The following is a 19754-nucleotide window of genomic DNA, read 5'->3' on the forward strand; positions in this document are numbered from 1 at the left end:
TCTGGAGTCAATTTCCTTGTGAATGCAGCATGTCTGTGAGATGTTCTTGCTTAAAAACTGAGTCCTGTTAACTTTTTCCATAGAGCAGAACACAAGGAGTTTGGTCACAAGAGCTAATCCCACACTCTCTTGGGACTGAAGTAAGCTAGAGACTCTTACAGTCTACATGTCATAGACAGGCATTTGTCAAAGCTTGTGACCTGGCTAAATTGTCTGTGCTGGCAAAGCCATTGTGCAATAACCCAAATCAGAAGAAATTAGTCAAGCATTGCAGCAGAATAGCTTTATGAAACATATTCATAGAAACCTTAGGCTGCAGAGAGTGAAGGGAAGCAGGATTTGGAGAAGTCTGAGACAGAATTTAGCCAAAGGCACACAAAAAAAGCAGCCAACAATATCATACACTTCAAAACCCAAAGATTCTGCTAATACACATCAACATTGTCGGTACTTTTGGTACCTTGTGTTATCGCAGAATGGTGAGTCTGGCAGGGATCTCTGAAGCCCATCTGATCCAATCCCTCTGCTCAAGCAGGGCTGCCTAGAGCTAGGACTGTGTCCAAATGACTTTTGAATATCTCCACAGAGAGAAATTTTACAATCCCCCTGGCCAACCTGTGGCAGTGTTTGGTCACCCTCATTTCAGAGCAGAAATAATGTTACTGATGTTCAGAGGGAACCTCCTTGTTTTTTTTGTGCCTGTTGCCTCTGGTCTTGTCACCGGGCCCCACTGAGGAGTGCCTGGCTCTGTCCCCACTGTACCCTTCCTTCAGGTATTTACACACATTGTTAAGATTTCCTGAGCCTTTAACTAGGCTCAACAGTCCCAGCTCTCTCAGGTGCTCTCCACAGGGAGGATGTTCCAGTTCATCATCTCATTCATCTTTGTGGCCCTTCGTTGGACTCTCTCTCATATGCCCATATCTCTTTTCTACAGAGGAGTCTTGATATCGTTGCAGATCCCTTCCAACTCAGAATATTCAGTGATTCTGAGCCAGAAGTTGACACAGCACTCCAGATGTGGCCTCACCAGTGCTCAGTAGAGGGGAAAGATCACATCCCTTGGTCTGCTGGCAATACTTTTTCTAATGTACCCCAGAATTAGCCATTTTTCTCCTCCCTACCAAATTGCTGGCTGATGTCCAACTTCATGCCCATCAGGACTCCCAGATCCTTTTCTGCCAAGCTGCTCTCCAGCTGGGTGGCTCCCAACATATACTGGTGCATGGGATCGGTCCTTCCTAGGTCAGCAATTAGCGCTTGCCTTTGATCAACTTAATGAGATTTTTGAGCACTATCCTGCCGTTCATCATCCACATCTCCCAGTTTGGTGTCACCAGCAAGTTCGCTGAGGATATGCTCTGCCTGTCATCCAGATCATTAATGGAGGTTGTTAAAGAGGACTGGACCCAGTACTGACCCCTTGGGGTATGCTGCTAGGTACTGGAGTCCAACTAGACTCCATGCCACTGAACAGCAGCCTCTGTGCTGGATGGGTAAATGGACTGAAAAGTCTGAATGGCTGGGCCCATTCTTGGACCTGAAGAATTTTACAGGAGACAGTGTTGAAAGCCTTACTGAAATCTACACAGACATTATCTACTACTCCCTGGTTGTCCATCAGGTCAGTAATTTCACAAGTTCCTCACATTAATCAGGCATGACTTGCCCTTGTGAATCCACATTGACTACTGCTGACTTTTTTTGTCCTTTATGTGCCTGAATATGGTTTCCAGGATTTGCTTCTCCACCACCTTCCTAGTGATGAATGTGAGGTCAACTGGTCTATAATTCTCTGACTCCTCTTTGAATATAGGAGTGACATTTGCTTTATCTTGTCTTTGAATACTTCTGCCAGCTGACACGATCAGTCAAAGAAATGTTAAAGAAAATAAGGATGGCACTGAATCTTGAGTAATGCTGGGTCAAGTTTATCCTTTCATTTATACTTTATGCTGAATAGTGAGGCAGCACTGCTCTCTGGAAGATTTTAACACATGCCCTAATTGTTAAAACATGACATGACTAGTGACAAGTGCACAGAACTGAGAGAAAGGCAAGGTACAGTGATGGGCAGGTGGGAAAATCAAATCTGAGGCAGTCAAGTGTGCAAGCATCAGGAAGGATGCTGAGACAAGTGAATTGTCATGCTTGGTATTCCTCTACTGATGCTTTGCATTTCCCAATCACTGTTTCAATATCTGCTCCAAAATCCTTCAGGCTGAGGCCAAGTGCTGCACAATATCTTGAACCAAGGTGGGGTAGTGGGGGCTACTAGCATCACTGAAATACAGTGAGAAATAAGACAGAATAAAGACTCTGAAGAGAAGAATTAGTCAAGACAAAGAGAAATAAAAGTGCCTCCCAAGAAAGTGTCATATGATGGTTTTCTGAGGCAAAAATCATCTTTCCACAACTGAGCCTTTTTTAATCTGTCATGTCACATTAGAAAACATGACGGAGCCCCTTTCTGGCATTAAACAATGCAGTGCAAAATACTGGCAGCTCTTAACTGCAGTAGAGTATTAAATTTTCTTTGCTAGTCTAGTCTGAGGAAGAAGATGGTGGAATACCACATGGCTCTATAATGCTTGCAATTGCCCAGGTCTGCCTATTTTATCTTTTATGTCTGCTCAAACAAGGGAAGAGTGAATGGTTCTGGCACAACCTGAGGGTGAAGGACACCAGGCATTTACACCAGAAAAAGGAAGAGTCTCAGGGGATGTTCTGGCTTTGGAACATCAGACACTCCTTTCCCTGAAAGTAGCAGAGGGAGGTTCTGGGATCAGATGGGGAATCCCATGATGGGGAGACGTAAAGGCACCAAACTCTTGTCAGAGAAGTTTCTCCCGAATTTGAGACTGATGTGCAGCTCCAAACAAACCACTTCGTGTCAGAGGGGCTGCCTGCCCTCTTTCTTTTATAGCTGAACCTGGGATATTAAAGCTTCCCTGGGGCAGGTAAGTCCTTGTATGGGGGCACAGAGTGCTCTGGGAAAGCCAGAATTGGAGCACAGTTTGAGTAATCCACCTTTGCAGTGCAGTCAGAGGCTGAAGGAGCTTGTTTCCCATGCTGCTTGCAGGTTTAACTAGAGGTGGGCCAGCTGATGTGGCTGTGAAAAGACCATCATGGAAGACCATCACGTACAATAGCCTTTTTCTGTACCTTTTGTGAGGGGGTTCCAAGGAGGGAGTTTACGCACACTTTGCGCATAGCAGCCTTCCAGTACCTTAAGGGGGGCCACAAGAGAGATGGAGATGGACTTTTCACAAGGGCATTGGCACAATGGGGAATGGCTTTAAACTGACAGAGGAAGGGTTTAGATAAGGTATTAGGAAAAAAATTATTTGCTGTAGGGATGGTGAGGAACTGAAACAAATTCTCCAGAAAAGTGGTAGATGCCCCATCCCTGGAAGCATTCAAGGTCAGGCTGGATGGGGCTTTGGGCACCCTGGTCTAGTGAGATGTGTCTCTGCCTATGGCACGTAAGTCAAAATCATATGGTCTTTAAGGTCCCTTCCAACCCACACCATTCTATGGTGACATGAATCTGTGACCTCCCTGCATGCTCCCCTGATGGGTCTGGGTGCACCCAAGGAGCCATTTGCCAGCCCACCAGGTAACTGATGTCCCTGAGCTTGCAGAAGAGACAGAGCCCTGGTCCAGAAGCCATGCCTGCTCCCCAGTGAAGAAGCAGGTTGGTGCCTCTGCAGCCCCTGATGTTTGAGATCAGGGTCCCTGCTTGCAAGGCTTTTAAATCAAAGCCAGCTGATTGCAGGGAGGCAGGAAGACCATTTCTGTCTTGATTACTGCAATAAAGGAAATCATGAAGACTTTTCCAGCATGCTGAAAAACTCCAATATTCTGCAGGATAAATAGTCTAGCCTGACATTATAGATGCTTGCTCATTGAGCAAATACAATATATTGAATGCTTCTTTTATTAATTATTCATTAACCAGTAATGTTGCTACCTCCTGAATTCAGGGATGTCAGTGAAGAACCAGGTTACTGAATTAATCTTGGTGCTAATGTGCTTTCCCTGTAGTTTGCTGGTTAGTTATTTATTATCAGAAAGGCAAGTAATGAATATTACTGCCTGCACACTTAGAGACACATTGATGTGATCTACCACACACGAGAACACTTCCTCTTCACTAAAGTTATTAACACAAATGGTAATTTCACACGGTCAGGTCTGAGGCTAAAGACTTAGTTTAATTCCCACATATGGTCTGTGCAGTGCTTGTGAATCCCAATGCATTGAAACAGGAGCATAATTCTTATCCAAAACTGCCTCTAAAAGACTGGTTGTAACTTTTCTGCACATATGCAAAAAAGGGCCCCATTCATCTCTAAGCAATCCCTTTGTTAACACTATGTCTTTGAGAAAACATTAACATTACACAATTGTACCGGGGTAATGGTAAGGATATTGCTTTCTTGATATATTTGTCCAAAAGACACTTAGTCCTACACAAAACAAACACAAACATTAAATCTTATTTACTCCTCTTCAGCAAGTCACCTCTGTTTACTCATGTACAATAGCCTGCATGTGAAATTCCAGAGTTTCTGGATATAGAGGGATGACCATGCACACAAGTGAGACTTACTCCTGTAGCAGTTCTCCTTGTACTCACAGTAATAGCCACAGGGAACATGTATGAGCATATATATAAATACAATTTTAAAAACTTGACTCAGATCAGCCTTTAAATACAAGTTTGACTGTTTTACAAGGATTGCCTCATTTAAATCTCCTGCACATGTGTTGCTAAATAGGCCATAATACACTGAAGTGGAGGGGAAATGCAAACTGTAACTTCTGAGAGAGGTTAAATATTTTGCTCAAAGAGCAATTTCTTCATTTTACAATCAGCAAACTATAAAGTGAAATTTATTCCTGCCAGTCTGCTTCTTTTATCTTGTACTCCCACCTGATTTGTTTCCTTTACAGAAATTACAAGGTCATCCAAGCTAAGCAACTGTTGTGCTTGTGATTAACTACCTACAATCAAGAGTTACAAAATATGAAGATTTATGGTTAGATTTTTTAGAGGTGGAAATCTATGAGCTAGTTCTTAATGGAGCTGCCCTAAATTTGTCAGTATTAACCAGCAAAAGCCAAACCCAACAAATAAACCACCTTTGTTTTTAAAGCCACAATATAACATTTTGAAGCAACTACTTCCCTGCTTTTGTTTGTTTCACCTGTTTTTATTAACACCATTATTTTACTCAAAAGAGAGTACTGCACAGACTCCATGTGGTCTCTTGTTTACTGGAGAAATAAGACTATTCTATTACCGAAATATGTTATTCTGTTACTGCCACAAGCTTTATTTATATCACCATGAATTATTTTGCCCAGCAGAGAAATGTGGCTTCCTCTTATATAAAAGCTGCCAGTAGTTTGACAACTAAAAGCAAAACTGCAATCAACTCGGCAGAAAATGAAAGATACCACACCCCCCTGAAACTGCAAAGGAAATTAAGGTAGATTTAATATATTTGTCTCAGCTGTGTTGACAGCTTGAATTAGACCTCAAATACAGACTGTGTCAGGGGGCTGAAGAGTATGGGAAGGATGAAGGGGAAATTGTAACCCCTTTAACGCATTTTGCCTCAGTTTCTGCAGAGAAAGGATGGTAAAAACAGATGTTCCAATGACAGGGCAGTGTGACTTGCCCTGCTTCCATGAGAGCAGAAACAGGAACAGTAACAGACCCCAGCAAATTTATTTCTGGGCTGGTGACATTCCTGATTAAAATGAACTTTGGACAAGATGAAAGCACTTTTCATTTCATCAGTGGTCACACAGGTACCTCTGGGGAGACCTTGCCCTCAAATGCCACTCCCTGCTGCCTACTATTAAAATCATCCCTCTCCTCAGAACAATGTTTCTCCTCCTTTATAGTAGCATAAATAAAATGTCTTTGTAAATTTGGAGCTCCGTTGTCTAACATGGAGAGACACATCTGCCCAAGGACAGACTATATCTACTCTGCAAGGCTTTGCTTCCATAAATAACAAAACATCTGCTGGCCCTAGCTGAGCAAAATTGATGGGGGTGGGGTTTCATCCCATCCCAAGGTGGAGCTGCAAAGGTTAAGGACACTGCTCATTCTCCAGACCAAGGAGCGTGTAGAGGCGATGTGTTTTGTGGTGACACTGTCATCCCTTGATTGCTCCACTGACCTTTTGCCATAGCAAATTACTCAGAGAAAGCAAACTCATGCTGCTAGCTATGAAATGCAAAACAACCATCAACTATCAAAACAACAGTAATAGCATAATGATGCTAGACATGCCTTTTTCTGTGACGAATGATGATGTTAGCCATGCAAATTCCTCAAAGAGGCAAGTGCAAATCGTGCTCTGAAATGAGGATCCCTGTCCTACTGAAAGACAGAGTTAGATGTCGAAAGAGATCTTAGTATTGGAGTGGCTTTTTGAAAGCACACAAATGCTGCTGTCAATGAGAGTTTGTCAACTAATGGAATGTTCCAAAGCTCATAGGCATGGATGTACTTTTTGAGACCCCAACACACCTTAAACAAATAAACAAACAAGCAAACAAACAAATAAATATGTGTGTGGATATCTTTCAGTAGCTTGTCTGAGGCTGGAAAACTGGTGGAAGATGCAGCCTTCTTGGAGTATATAGTTTGTAACGACAAAGCCACCATTTCTTTCAGCAGAGCAGAACTCACCAGGACATTTATCACAGAAAAGAGGGCTGACAAGGGCCTTGAATGCCCATCTACCATCTGCACCCATGCACAGAACCCAGACCAGTTCTGCTCAGAGTATTTATTCCCAGCAGTTGAGCCCAGATGTGTAATGGTAGCTCAGGTTCAGCTCATCATCCATAAACAATCACCTGCTTTCCCTGCCTTCCTCCTGATGCTAAGGGCAATTTCAATAGCTCCCTTGGGTTTGTGCAAATGAATAGCTAAACTAAAAGGGAAAAAATGCCGTTCTCCCTAGGCACCATTGCAGCTAAAACTGAAGCTCAGCCCTTTGCAGTTTTTCTCTGTCACCCCCATTCATGTATCTAGTGCTGTCGCATCGTCCCTAATCCAGGATTTAGATGAGCTTGTTTACCACAATCCCATTTTCCATGTGATTTATCCCCAACATCCTGCATGCGAAGAGGCAAGCTCCATGCACACCCGCGCCTGCGTGCTGCCGTCAGGGATGAGCTCTTGCTTTAGGCACTTGCTTTTCTCTCATTAGTGGAAGCTAACAATAAGTGTGAGAATTGCAGACGTCAAACGTAATTAGGAAGAAATTATTTCAACAAAATGAGGTCTTTGAATAAAGCCTAATCCTGCTGTCTGTCCATTCTTTTTATCCCTAAATGACTCGGAGATAGGGAGGGCCCAAAATGCCCTCCACAGCACCGGATGGGGAGCAGCCACGAGGAGATTCAGCCACGCTCAGTGGGATCCATCATGCTGCCATCCTCTGGCTGAATAAACCCTTCCCTAGTGGGACTGCAACACTTAAAGAATTCACCATTTCAAAAAGCTGAATCCCTTCCAAGCCTAAATTTTAGGAAATAAAAATGATTGCTTCAAACTATTCAGTCCCCTCAGACCTCTGAAGGAGCTGCTGTGCATTTCAATGACTGTGCAAGCTTCTCAGACTGACCCTTCCTCAGTACTGGTAGTATTTGTCACCTTTATGGTGATGCTGACAGCCCAGTCCTCTTCCCAAACTGTCCAATTTTTCTACTCTTCTTTATAGTATCTGATACAAATGAGTCCAAAAACCTAACAGTAGCCTCATGACATTTTAAAAACCAATGACAATTTTTTATACTTGTGGGAATTCACCAACTTCATTCAACCACAGGATTTCTGTTTCTAAGCAGCATTTTTCAGAACAGCTGAGGAATACGTGGTATTGACCAGGGAATGTGTAGATTACCTTTCTCAACAAGGTGGTAGGTGACCACCATCTGTCAAACCTGCTATTCCATAAAATTTTATGGCTTCTCATGCTGTGTTTCTCAGTCACAGACATCCCAGTAGTATTTCCAAAACATCAGTGGGACTATAAAAACACATCTAGCAGGTGTGCATGTCTAAATCTCAAGTGTACTTATTTACAGCCATATGCACACAGACAGCGTCTCTGTGATCTACTGCCTCATGAGCCTTGCAATATACTATTTATATTGCTTCAGAACACCATTTTCCACTTGCTGGTGTAAGGACAGTACTCCATAAGGTATTGTAGTGAATAAATCTAGGGCTATACAAAAAACAATGCAGAGCACTACTGTATATCTGGCAGAGGAGTTTTAAAGCCAGCAGAACATATATATAGTGACACACAGAGGATTCAGTCGAGCAATGGGAAGAGCATCTCCCAAAGTCAGGAAAGAGGCAATAGGTAGTTTGTTACTTTCTTCTTCATTTGTTTCTCATTTTATTAGTTAGCTAATGGGCAGAAGGCTGCTCCCTCACCTCATCTCTCTGCTTTCACACTGGGCATGATAAATATATGATAAATACCCCTACAACTAGCAGCTTTTGGCAGCAGCACAGCACAAACTCTTATTGGATTGCAAAATCTTACTGGTGTGCCTGTGGCACCTTCCAGTGAAGGGCAGCAGTCCCCTGACAAGCACTACTGCCAGTGGACAGCCTTTATGTGTCTCCTCTGCCTCCAGATAGTGGATAGGAGTGTGCTGATCAGACAGACATTATGGTGACCAGCAATAATACTGTGAATATCAAGAAGTTCCCTTGACATTGATTATTAACAACATGATGATAGCACACTGGATTACCAGACATTTTGTGCTGTTACATCATCTGATTCCAGCAGGTGGGAGAAGCCAGGATGGAAACAATCAGGGGAAACAAATAAATACACCACGTTCTTGAAAAGCAGTGGACTAAAATCTCAGCTTTAATACTCCTGTATCTAATTGCTAATGAGTACCTTCACCAGAGCTGGTGGGTTATGAGGCTCAAAAATACTTGAATGCTTTAAAGCCTCCCTTGTAGAATGTGTGGCAGATCAGTCGCTCTAAAGACACACCCTGTCTCAGAGTACAGGGGACTTTGTGAAAGACATACAAAGAAACCAGCTCCTCCCATTCCAAGAGAGTGCAAACTCTGCTGTTTCTGTAAAGGGCTCTTCTGTTTACTAAATGTGTTGATTGAGAAAGTCTGTGGGGACTCTTATGATCACCATTATGATTCTGTGGTGAAAGAGAAGTGCAAGGACTGGCACTGAAGCACCTGTCTCAGTACTAGGGAACATTCCTGCAGTCCCTGGGAGATGTGCAGTTCTGCTGTCCATCACCCAGCAGTGTTGGCCCTCCTTTCCACCAGGGCTCCCTGACAGGCCTTTATCATTGCCCTAGAAAAACCTCCAAGTTCACTGTCACAGCCTGGATATATCCCATTCCTCTCACCCTGACAGCCGCTGAAAGCTAAATCCAAGTCTTCCTGGCTGCTTCTCTAACTGGAATAACAGGGAGCCTGTGCTTCCCAGCAGGCCCAACACAGCCAGTGAGACAGGCAGAACAGAGACATCTGTCTTTTCCTTCCCTCTCCCTGTTAACTTCCAGAGCACTGTTTTTCCTCCTGAGTTCTCCTTTCTGTCTTACAGTCACACATGCACAATTCTTGAGCAGCTGTGAAGATGTGCAGGCACCATAGGGATAAAATGGAGAAGTTTGGAAGAAGCTGAACAGGAAAAAAAAAAAAAAAGAAGGAACACCATACCCACTAAAAGATTTACTTGGCACACAAGGTTTGCATTTCAGAGTAGAAGATAATGGAGTTGGAAGGGTTTTTAGCAGCCAAGAACATGGTCTCCAGCATCCATTTCCTATTCCCATGCCACATGTGGTTTTGAGCTGAGAGTTCTGCATCTTAATTCACTATTTTTGCTCCTTGTTTCATAGGAGATGTCACATTTTAAAGCAAACCATTCTGGTCTGGTTACAGGAAGAGGTCTTCTAATTAATTGCTGTAATCAATTGCCATAATTGCTATGTAAGGACTCCTCAGAAATGGTTTATGGTGCACTGGTCTGTTCATGTGGTTGGAATTCACATAATGTAGAATCTCCTGCCTTTGCTGTGACATATTTTGCCACCTTGGGCAAGAAGCTCCATTTTTGCTGGGGTCTGCATGTGCTGAGCCATGATACAGGGTACAGACCAGGGAAGCACAACATTCATGCGAAGTGTTTTATAACAGGCACAAAGAACACCAAGGTGTGTAGTGGGCCAGGTCCTGCTATAAGATACAGTCCCTGCAGCCTCACCCTTACAGCTGGCACTATTCTCCCAGCATGGGAAAACAGTGAATTCTGCTCTGGAGTCTGTCTTCCAGTTGGCTGATGTAACACTGAAGTCATAACAATTTTCTGGGAATAACAGGAGGTTCAGAGGTTCCAAGCTACATTTAAACAGGATCTGAACAGACCTTTCTGAGCCAAACTGATTCCCGGTGCAACTCTAATAAGGCTGGAGGAACTGCACCTGGGATGATTTTGGTCCCACACAATATGTCAATGGCCAATCTCAATATGCCTGGATAGAGGCATCTTGGAAAAAGACATTCTCTTTATAGTACTAAATTCTGATCTGCTAAATGTGGCAGCCAATGAGCTCTTCCAAACTAAATACTGTGAGGATTATGCATAAATACTGAAGTACCCTAATCAGCCTCTTGGTGAAAATTAATTGATCCATTACAGACAATAACTATATGCTGAAGTTTTTATTCTGCATTTTTTACTTCTGTAAGCAGCATATGTGATTTGATTGGCTGGATATTTTAAACCCTAGGGGACCATTGGTGGAGCAGTACAAATCCCTCTGAAATCCAAAATTGCCAGCTGCAATTATAGTCTGCATCTAGCATCTTCTCTAAGGACTATAAATGCTTCACTACTTTAATTTTGCTTGGCATTTGCATCACTGTGTGACAATTACCAAGCAACAGCAAAGGATGGATTCAGTAATAAAGTCTGGTCAGTAAGGAAATACTGTCCAAATTGAAATATTCCATCTATTTTAGTCTAATATTCATCAGTTTGTGCACATGAATACATCACATTTAGATATAGAGCACTGGTAAGACAAGCACCTTTCCTTTTTTCTGCTGAAATGCCTGTGGTTTCTTACATACTAGATATGAGCAAAATAGTTTCCTCCCCATATTTCTTTATTTTTTTTCAACTACTCAAAAGGATGAGATACTAAGTTGTAAATAGTAGTAATTAAAAGGTCAGACTGGCAACTATGTCACTCTAGTTAAGGCTTGTGAAATTCTACCATTTTCAGTGATGTTACACTGATATAAAGCAGGAATGAAACAGCAGTTTCATTCAGCTCAGCTTTTTTTGAACTTGTAGATACACAGTTTTAGTTATTTGAACGATTTGTGATTGCCCCTAAGTCCTAGCTATATTAGAAGACAAGATCAGGCATTATAGCTCAAACTATTAAACTCAGATTAGCAGAGATACAATTGGGGAAACAAAAGACAACATTATGAGAACATGGGGGTTACACAGGAAGGGCTTTGCATATGGCCAAAAATAATTTCCTTTGTTAAAAAGGCATTTGCTGAAAAAACACTGTTTAGCGAGGAAAAAAGCAGGCTTTGCAAAGGTGAAAAATAAAATACTTATAATGAAAAAGATCTGGTGCACAGTGAGCTGTGAAGAACCAGTGTTTGTAAATGACACTACTTTCCTTTATCAGCCATAGCTGGAAAACTTCAGAAGGACCTAAGTAATTCCGGCAAATTGACAACACAGTGGAAATGCTGTTCAATGTCATTGCAAGGTCAAGCAGTGAGAGACAAAAATTCTTCAGATGCTTCAAAAGGGTTTAAATTGAATCATATAATCACTGGAACCTTGCTGTCCTGTGCTGATCTTTGGCACCCAGAGCTCCATTGCAGCTACAGTCTAACAAGGTTGGAATAAAGCTGAATAAAGACTGAACTGAAAAATCACAGTACCAGCAAGAGAGCAGCACCATCTTACATATCTTGGGCATGTTTGCTGAAGCCCCTCAACAAGAGTACTGAAAAACTGGACAGGTTTTGGAGGAGGCTGAGCATGACTCAGTACAAAAACTTTCAAAGACAGTTTGGAAAGGTGAGGTTAGTTTATTCCAAGGAGATGATAAACAAGGCCATGGAAGAAAAGTAAATAAAATGCTGAAAGTGGTATTTACCAGGAACTCCTATTTTTCCTGTTTCCACAACATGGTAGTAGAGTTTCCCCTGAAAATTTTCCCTGAAATTATCCCCTGAAAATTTTTATGAAATTTTCATAAAAGAAATGAAAACGTGCAAGAAAATTCCCAACAACTCGCTGGTCATCTCCTTGTGGTTTTCTCACTGGAGAGCAACTAAGAGCACTCACCAGCTCAGAGTACCACCAAGCTGATAACATAAGAGGTTTCAATTGATTACAGAAATCATGGCATGCGCATAGAAGGTTCTTAAACAATTCTGTCTGACCTCAGTTTACTCATTCTTGTCAGAAATCCTCCACATTTAATGGCCACCCCTTTACACCCCATTCAATACAGAAAACCAGAACAGCTGGTGAGTAACACTGTTATGAAGAAGAAGGTGTCTAGACAGGGTAAATCTATCCAACCTGATCCAATGAAGGCAAGTACTGCAGGACTTAACCTATTTTGCACCAGCAAAAGTCTCAGTTACTCACAGGAGATGCAATTAGAAGAGAAAGTTACACCTCTGACCTTTGGCCAAACAAATAGCTCATAAAAAGGCACCTACAGCTACAGTCTGAAATGTTATCAAAGCTGAACATTTTCAAATGATGTGCCAACAAGAATCAAATTCATGTAACTCATGCTGATACTTAACCAAAGTTCCCACAGCATATGCCAGGGAAATGAAATGGGGAGTTATATGGGTAGCTTTATTGGACCAGAAATAATGTATAGAACCATTTTTTCTCTCCATGGCTTTTGCTCTTGAACATTGCAACCAAACAGATCTGCGATATTTAAAGACTACGGAAAAAAACTACATCCCACCATATAATTCCAAAAGCAAGAGTTAAAAAAATGTTTTTCTCTTACCTTGTTAGCTTTGTCCCAATCTGCTGCCTAAGTTCAAGCCTCTCTTCATCAGTCTGCATGGGGAGGATGTTCTTTTCCTCCAGCTCTCGCTTGGAAGGCCTGTTGCTCAGTTTGATTGCTAAAGAGTCCTTCCTGCAGAGTTTCCTTGCCAGGGGGCCTGTAGGAGAGAGGAGAGGTTCTGCCAAAAGAGGTGTCATCATTTCATTACAGCATGCACCTGGCAAAGAAGTACTAGCCAAGGGAGGATATGAGGTTCTCCCTCACACTGGTATGGACTACGGGAAAAGAGGTGTCATTAACTTCATGTGCTCAATTAATCTCAATTCCTATCATAATATGGAAAAGCTGAAATTGGTAGGTACACGGGAAATAGAAATTAATATATTGCTCCATAGAGGGGAATGGAGAAGAAGGGCTTGTTTCAGAATTGCTAGTAGCATCTGTAGCTTTTTCTAACATAGTATTTCCACATAATAGAATGAAAAATTCAACCTCAGAATCTGGGCAGGTAGCAGAGCTACAGCATATGAAAAGAAAGGGGTACCTGAATGTCTCTTAAAATGTAATATCAAGACATCCAAGTCAGCACTAGAAGGAATCAGAAGTCAATCAGTAGAAGCACAAATCTGTAGGCACATGAACTAACTGCTTCCTGGGCAGCGGCAGTGGCAAAGACACTAAAAACCAGTGGCCTCTTATGGCTCAAATTTGCTTTCTTAGACTTGTGTCCAAAGCAGTTTGAACAGGGAAGACAGACACAGAGAGACACAAACACATGAGAGTTTGTCAGGAGACTGTGAGATAGTGCAGTTCTGTTCTGTTTTTAGCATAAGAGCAAACACTGCTTAATTTCACTTGCAGGGTAAGGTGGGGTGCTGAGGAGATGAAATATGCCTGTTTTAGAATCTTCTTTCTGTGTGTTTTAAAAGGGATGTGGTTTGATTGTACTGCTTCCAGTTTTCAGAAGAAAAGAAAGGCAAGGGCCTGGAACTTTAATGTCTAGGATGACAAGCAGTTGTCATACACAAAGCACTGTATCTTTTCTTCAGGGCACAGTCCTATGATGCCACACTGAGGCAGGAATTGGGTTTCCTTACAGAGGTCAGGAAGGCCACAGGTCCTTTCTCAGTCTGTAATTGTGATATGGCTATTGATTAAGCTCTTCTTATCAGAGCTCAGTCCTCTGATTGTGACCCTTTCAAAGCATGTGCACATTTATGATTCCAAAATTATTTAATATTGACTATATATAAAAGCTCTGATTCTCTATGTGTGTCAGTTATTTCATCCTCCTGAAGCAACTACTGAGATGATCCTGACTTAAGCCAAAGGCAGGGCTTCTCTTCACAAAGAGCATTTGGAAAAGCAAATCCAAAAGCCAATTAGTAACTGAGTCAATATAAGTCCAGACTTGTCATTTGAGTTTAGTCTGAACACTCCTGAGACAGGGATTCATGAATATCAGTGAAATCAGTATAAATTCATATTGTTTGTTATTTTGGATTAGCATTTCCACATAGTCAAGCCCTGAGAGATTAAAAAGCTGCAGCCAAAAAAGAAAATACACAGGCCTTGTGTTTCCACTGTGTATTGAGAGTTCAGAGTAAAAATTAAATAAACGAGAAAGGAAAAATGGAATGGGTCTTACTTGTAAATAATGAGTTATCCTCCTCTTCATCTTCCTCTTCTTCCTCTTCCTGCCTTGGATAAAGGCAGGAAGAATCTTCATAGTCATTTTCATGAGGCACATTTTCTTTATTGTCATCGCATTCGATCACAACAGTTGGCACTTGTCTCATGTCTGGAAGGCCCCCAGGTCCTGTTTTTGTAACACTGTCACTTGTGTGTAAACCAGAGCTGTTGGGAAAGAAAAGCAAATAAATAAACTAAAGGAAACAGCTCAATGAAGGGCAGTTGCTTCTCTCACTGTATATGGGAAAGTAGTGGTCTTAATCCCTTTTTGAGAACAAATGAGAACAGAAAGATTTTCAAGACCAGCAAGACATCTAATGGGTTTTAACCGAGTATTTATTAGATTTAGAGTACAACACTTAAAAGGGACAGTTAGGACAGCATGCAAGCAGAAATACTGTCAGCCAGGACAAAGCACTAAAGATTTGTGGCAAATACTTAGTGACCAGCTGCTACTCAGAGTAGCAAGCACCAGCTACTCAGTGGTAAGCACACTTTTAGCGTGGTGTCTGTGTGACCTTTCTACTGGTTTGCAGGTAGCAAGGAGAAAATATCTCACCTGAGTGCAACAGGTGGAGTAAGACTGGGAGGAAGGAAGGATGGACTGTAGGAGATAATTGCAGAAAGGCAGAGGGAAAGCTAGTGGTTTGCTCTAGTGATGAGTGACTTGAGGGGATGGCAAGCACACAACTCTGACGTGCAGGGGAGCGAGCATGTGAAACTGGGCTTGGATAAATGAAATTTTGGGAGCAGGTGAGAGTAACCAGGGAAGAACCTAAAACCTGGGGGGTTTGTTTGCCAATGGCACAGTTATATATTGGGGGGTGGACATGATGATATCCCTTGTCCTGCCCCAGCTCTTTATCCAGCCAGGTACTGAGGATCAATCAGAATTGGTGCTAACATAATATTTCTTTTGCCATGGGTATGATTGATTATTTTCAGCACGTTATGAGATTAAGACCTGTGGTGAGGACTGCCACTATCTAGCCCTGTTTATGTGTTGAATTCAAAGCCCTTTACCAAATACATCAAGTAGGGAAATGGGAACATGAGGAGGTGAAGATCAAAGCCAAACAAAAAGTGAAAGGAAAAGTCAGGAACACAAGCATGTTTCCTAACCAGTTTTTATCTAAATAGCTCATGTTGCTTTTCCAGTATGAAATCAGAATGAGAGACTGGCAGGCAAAAATGGTGACAGCTCAAGATTATTTGTGAGACAGCAGAAACTGCCCTCTCTCTGAAGTCCTGGGTGATGCAACAGCTCTATGAAAAGTGGGCAACATTTGCCTGTGGGACACCCTCTCTATGTCAAACTCCCATTTTACTTTTCAGAAGAACATAGGCGTGAAAGCAGATGTACTGACCTTGAGGCACACAAACTTGTATCTGACAAATACTGAGTGCCATCAATTCTTTTGAATATTTTAGCCTGAATACCAGAGGTGTTCTGCATCTTGAACAAAATGCATTCTTCTCTTTAAAAGATTTTCTACAGAAATCTACTGAATCTACTATCTTCAACTTGAAACATTTTGCTTTCTTCTAACCCAAAAGTTAGAATGGACTCTTAAATTGCTGCCAGATAACATTCCATTTTAAAAATGTAGTTCTAGGGATATAATGCTACTCCAAATATGGTTAGGGATTAAAGAGAAGAAAACGCTTCAGATCCTGTGAACAGACCATACCATACTGTTATCATCATCTTCAGCTTCAAAGAAATAATTTTTTAATTCCAACATGTATTATTGCAGACTAACCAATAATGAGATGCAGAGCTTTACTAGATGCCTTGAAGATAGAAACTCAATTTTCTTAGTGATAGCCCATGTTTTGTATCACAAAGTAAGAGAGATTCATGAAGAACTGGCTTGCAAATTTTTGTATCAGACTTCAATGACTTTGACACAAAAAAAAACTTTATCCCAAATGCAGTTTTAGAATTCGTCAGCTGAATTCTTATAATGACACATCAACACACTACAGTCTTTAAGAAGTTTGAACTAACTTTTCATTTACTAAAATGGTTTCAGAAGTTTTATATTATGAATCTCATTAAATCTGTTTTCTCTGTAAGCTAATTTTTGAGTAAGTCTTTTAAAGAGAAAAGAAAAAGTCTGCAATCAAATTTCTGAGAAAAACCATAATACTGTGAAATTCTGTTAACATTGATAAAAAGCCACCCAGAACCTTCCAATTGCACCACGCAACTATTGGATCATTCATTTAATTTTAAAACAATACATACACAGAGAGTAAGTACAAATGAAAGGAGCAAGAAGTAGTTCAGCATCCAGGACTATTTGGTGTTTCCCTGTTCTGTGAAGGATGGATGTAGCTTATGGATGCATCCTTATGGGTGTGTCCCCTTATGGGTAGCAAGTATCAAAGTGATCCATCAGTTTAGGATATCGAGCAGATACAGGATGGCAACAAGATTTACAAGTTGCCACAGAGGGTTTTTATTTGAGCTAGTTATCTAGAAATAGGCAGCTTTTCATCTCATTGTAAGTTTTCTGAATCATCCACTTTCTTGATAATACTACTTTCTATTTTAAGCCCCTCATTTTTCCTAGTGTTTTGTGTTGTTCTTGATTAAAATCAGCCCTTTCCACAGCAATTTGACTAAGTCAGCTGTCTAAGCACAGTGCTTATGAAATACGTGCAGTACTGCAGTATACTTAAAAAAGACAAATCAAGGTCACTGGATATGTCCATTGTGTAAAAATGACTCCGGGTCATTAGCAAACTCCCACATAGTCAGGTGACTATACCACAAAAATTTTTAGCTTTATTCACTAAAAAGCACACTATTGTTTCAAAAAGCCCATTTTAAACCAGTTTTGTGTTTTGCAACAAAATTAGAGGGAAAAGCTACAGTTAAGCAAGTACTTGTTTTAAGAAGATCTTAATGAATGGATGTGAACAATTCATGGCTCCCTAGTACAAGAACTTGCAGTTTCTGCTGCATTATCTGTATATGATGAAAACAGAAAAAAAGTTACACCACTATAGCTTACAATGGTTCTAGTGAGAAAATACTTCAATGAAAAATCACAGTTTAAGCATATGAGCGACTCATAGTACAGACAAAATAAAAAAAAGAAAAAAAAAAGAAAAAAAGTTAAATACTTCCTGTAAAATCTAGTGGGGAAAGCCTGCACACTTGTCTGTCATGCCAGGCCCTTTGATTTTGGAATAGAGGATTACATTTTTATCAGAATGTTTTCAGATCCACAGTGCTTTTAGGTACTTACCAGTTGAAACAAAAGGTCTGAAAGAACTTCAAACCACTGTATATATGTTTCTACTACAGGAATGTGTGTGAGAAATAGAGAGAAGGCAGAGTTATAAATATTAAGTATTTCTATCCTTAGGCAATGCTAAAGTTTAGACAAGATGCAATTCTCTTGACAAGTTTTATGGAAGATAAATGTTTTCTGACTCAAATATGTTTCATAAGATTTACAAGACACTGGTGGTAATGCCTAATGCATTTCATTTCATAAATCTACAGTCTGAAGCTGAGCTGGGTGTCCCAGAGGAACTGGTCTCATACACAGTCTTTTTGGGCACAGTGATTTTTCACTGCTCTGCCACAGAGGCAATTCTAGCCTGGAGTGAGATATTGCCACTTAACAGCTCTTTAGTACGTACATTGAACAAACTGAGGTCTGGATTCATCTGTGCCTGCTCCTGTACATGAGCCCACAGAGTAAATGAAATTAATTGTCACCTTTCCAGACAGGCTGAGAATTTTACAGACAAGGCAGAAAATCAGGCTGTTTCAGATGGAGAAACTGCCTCACTAAGTCAAAATTAAAGACACATTTCGGTGTCACAAGAGAGTCTCTAAAGCTTCCTTAGCCACTGCTTGTGATGCACAGCTTTGGGGCATGGTCATTCTTCTCAAATTCATTTCAGTTAGGAGGATGAAATCCCTGTATTTTGGTGTTTGGGCTTACCAGATTTTCATCAACTCCTAAAATGCAGTGGTAAAAAATGATGTCCAAATCTAGAGTTTTACTTATGCTTGACAAACACCCTTTGTGAAGGGGAAAGTCATTTGCAGTGAGACACAAATTAGCAACAGAGGTGGCAGAAAAAAGGTTACATGGAAATTACACATTTCTCTGTTTCAACTTTATCTACCATAAAACTGGTAATTTATCAGGGAAAATAGAGGCAAACTGGCAGCAGAAATGACATGTCATAATAGTCATACTATGACAAGAGGCAGATTGCCCTCCTGAGAATAGGTTATGAATAGACATTATGAGTACCAGAAAATGTTTGCAATCAAAAGCGTTAAGTGCACAAATGAACTTAATGTTCTATAATGTCTGTAATAAAATTTAATAAAAAAATCCAGGAATTAGCTCCCATTTTAAGTCATAAGAACAACTGGGACTTGAATAGCTGTTGCACGCCTTTTAATGTACCTTAAGACATTAACTTATTAATATGCACTAGATCTAGGTGAGGTAGCTACATGCAATCACTCCTGCAGAGGGGAGAACAGATATAGAGAGACTCAGTAACTTTCTCAAGGTCAAAGGCAGAAAAATCTGGCTTCCAGGTCTGTACAGAGGGAAAGCTCATTTTTCTCTGGCAAGCCTGTGGCTCACTGGCAAAGCACTGATTTCAACTATCATTCTTCAGATGTTGTTAGACTATCTGAATTCCAGAGATATTATCTGTGTAAGCAAAAAGTCCAGATTGCCAGAGGAAGGGAAGATTTTAGCCATTCATTTTTTGTTCATGTGCACACTCCTGGTGAACAGGAGAGTTGCAAGGTCTAAGAAAAGTTTATAGGACAAAATGTGAATTTGATACAAACTGATTCACCAAATATCATTAGAGCCTAAATGACCTTGAGGAGCTTCTACTGCACCAAGACCAAAGAAACTGGATACAACAAAGAAAAAGAAAAATTCCAGAAGGAAAAGAAA

At 41.0% G+C, this 19754-nt stretch overlaps 1 protein-coding gene across 10 annotated transcripts in view; it reads right to left on the reverse strand.

Moving 5' to 3' along the window:
• PHACTR1 (phosphatase and actin regulator 1) overlaps positions 1–19754 on the reverse strand; it is a 300542-nt gene that overhangs the window by 34315 nt on the left and 246473 nt on the right. For all 10 annotated transcript variants that reach the window (XR_010364616.1, XM_064424383.1, XM_064424373.1 and 7 more), the window contains 2 exons: positions 14756–14964; positions 13108–13264 (listed from right to left, as the gene is read on the reverse strand). Coding sequence is in view for 9 of the 10 variants with exons in the window: in XM_064424383.1 (XP_064280453.1) it covers positions 13108–13264; positions 14756–14964 (366 nt within the window). In the remaining variant the exon portion in view is untranslated. The remainder of the gene's footprint in view (positions 1–13107; positions 13265–14755; positions 14965–19754) is intronic.

The sequence above is a fragment of the Passer domesticus genome, chromosome 1 (genome assembly GCF_036417665.1).
Source record: "Passer domesticus isolate bPasDom1 chromosome 1, bPasDom1.hap1, whole genome shotgun sequence".
Classification (NCBI taxonomy): Eukaryota; Metazoa; Chordata; class Aves; order Passeriformes; family Passeridae; genus Passer; species Passer domesticus.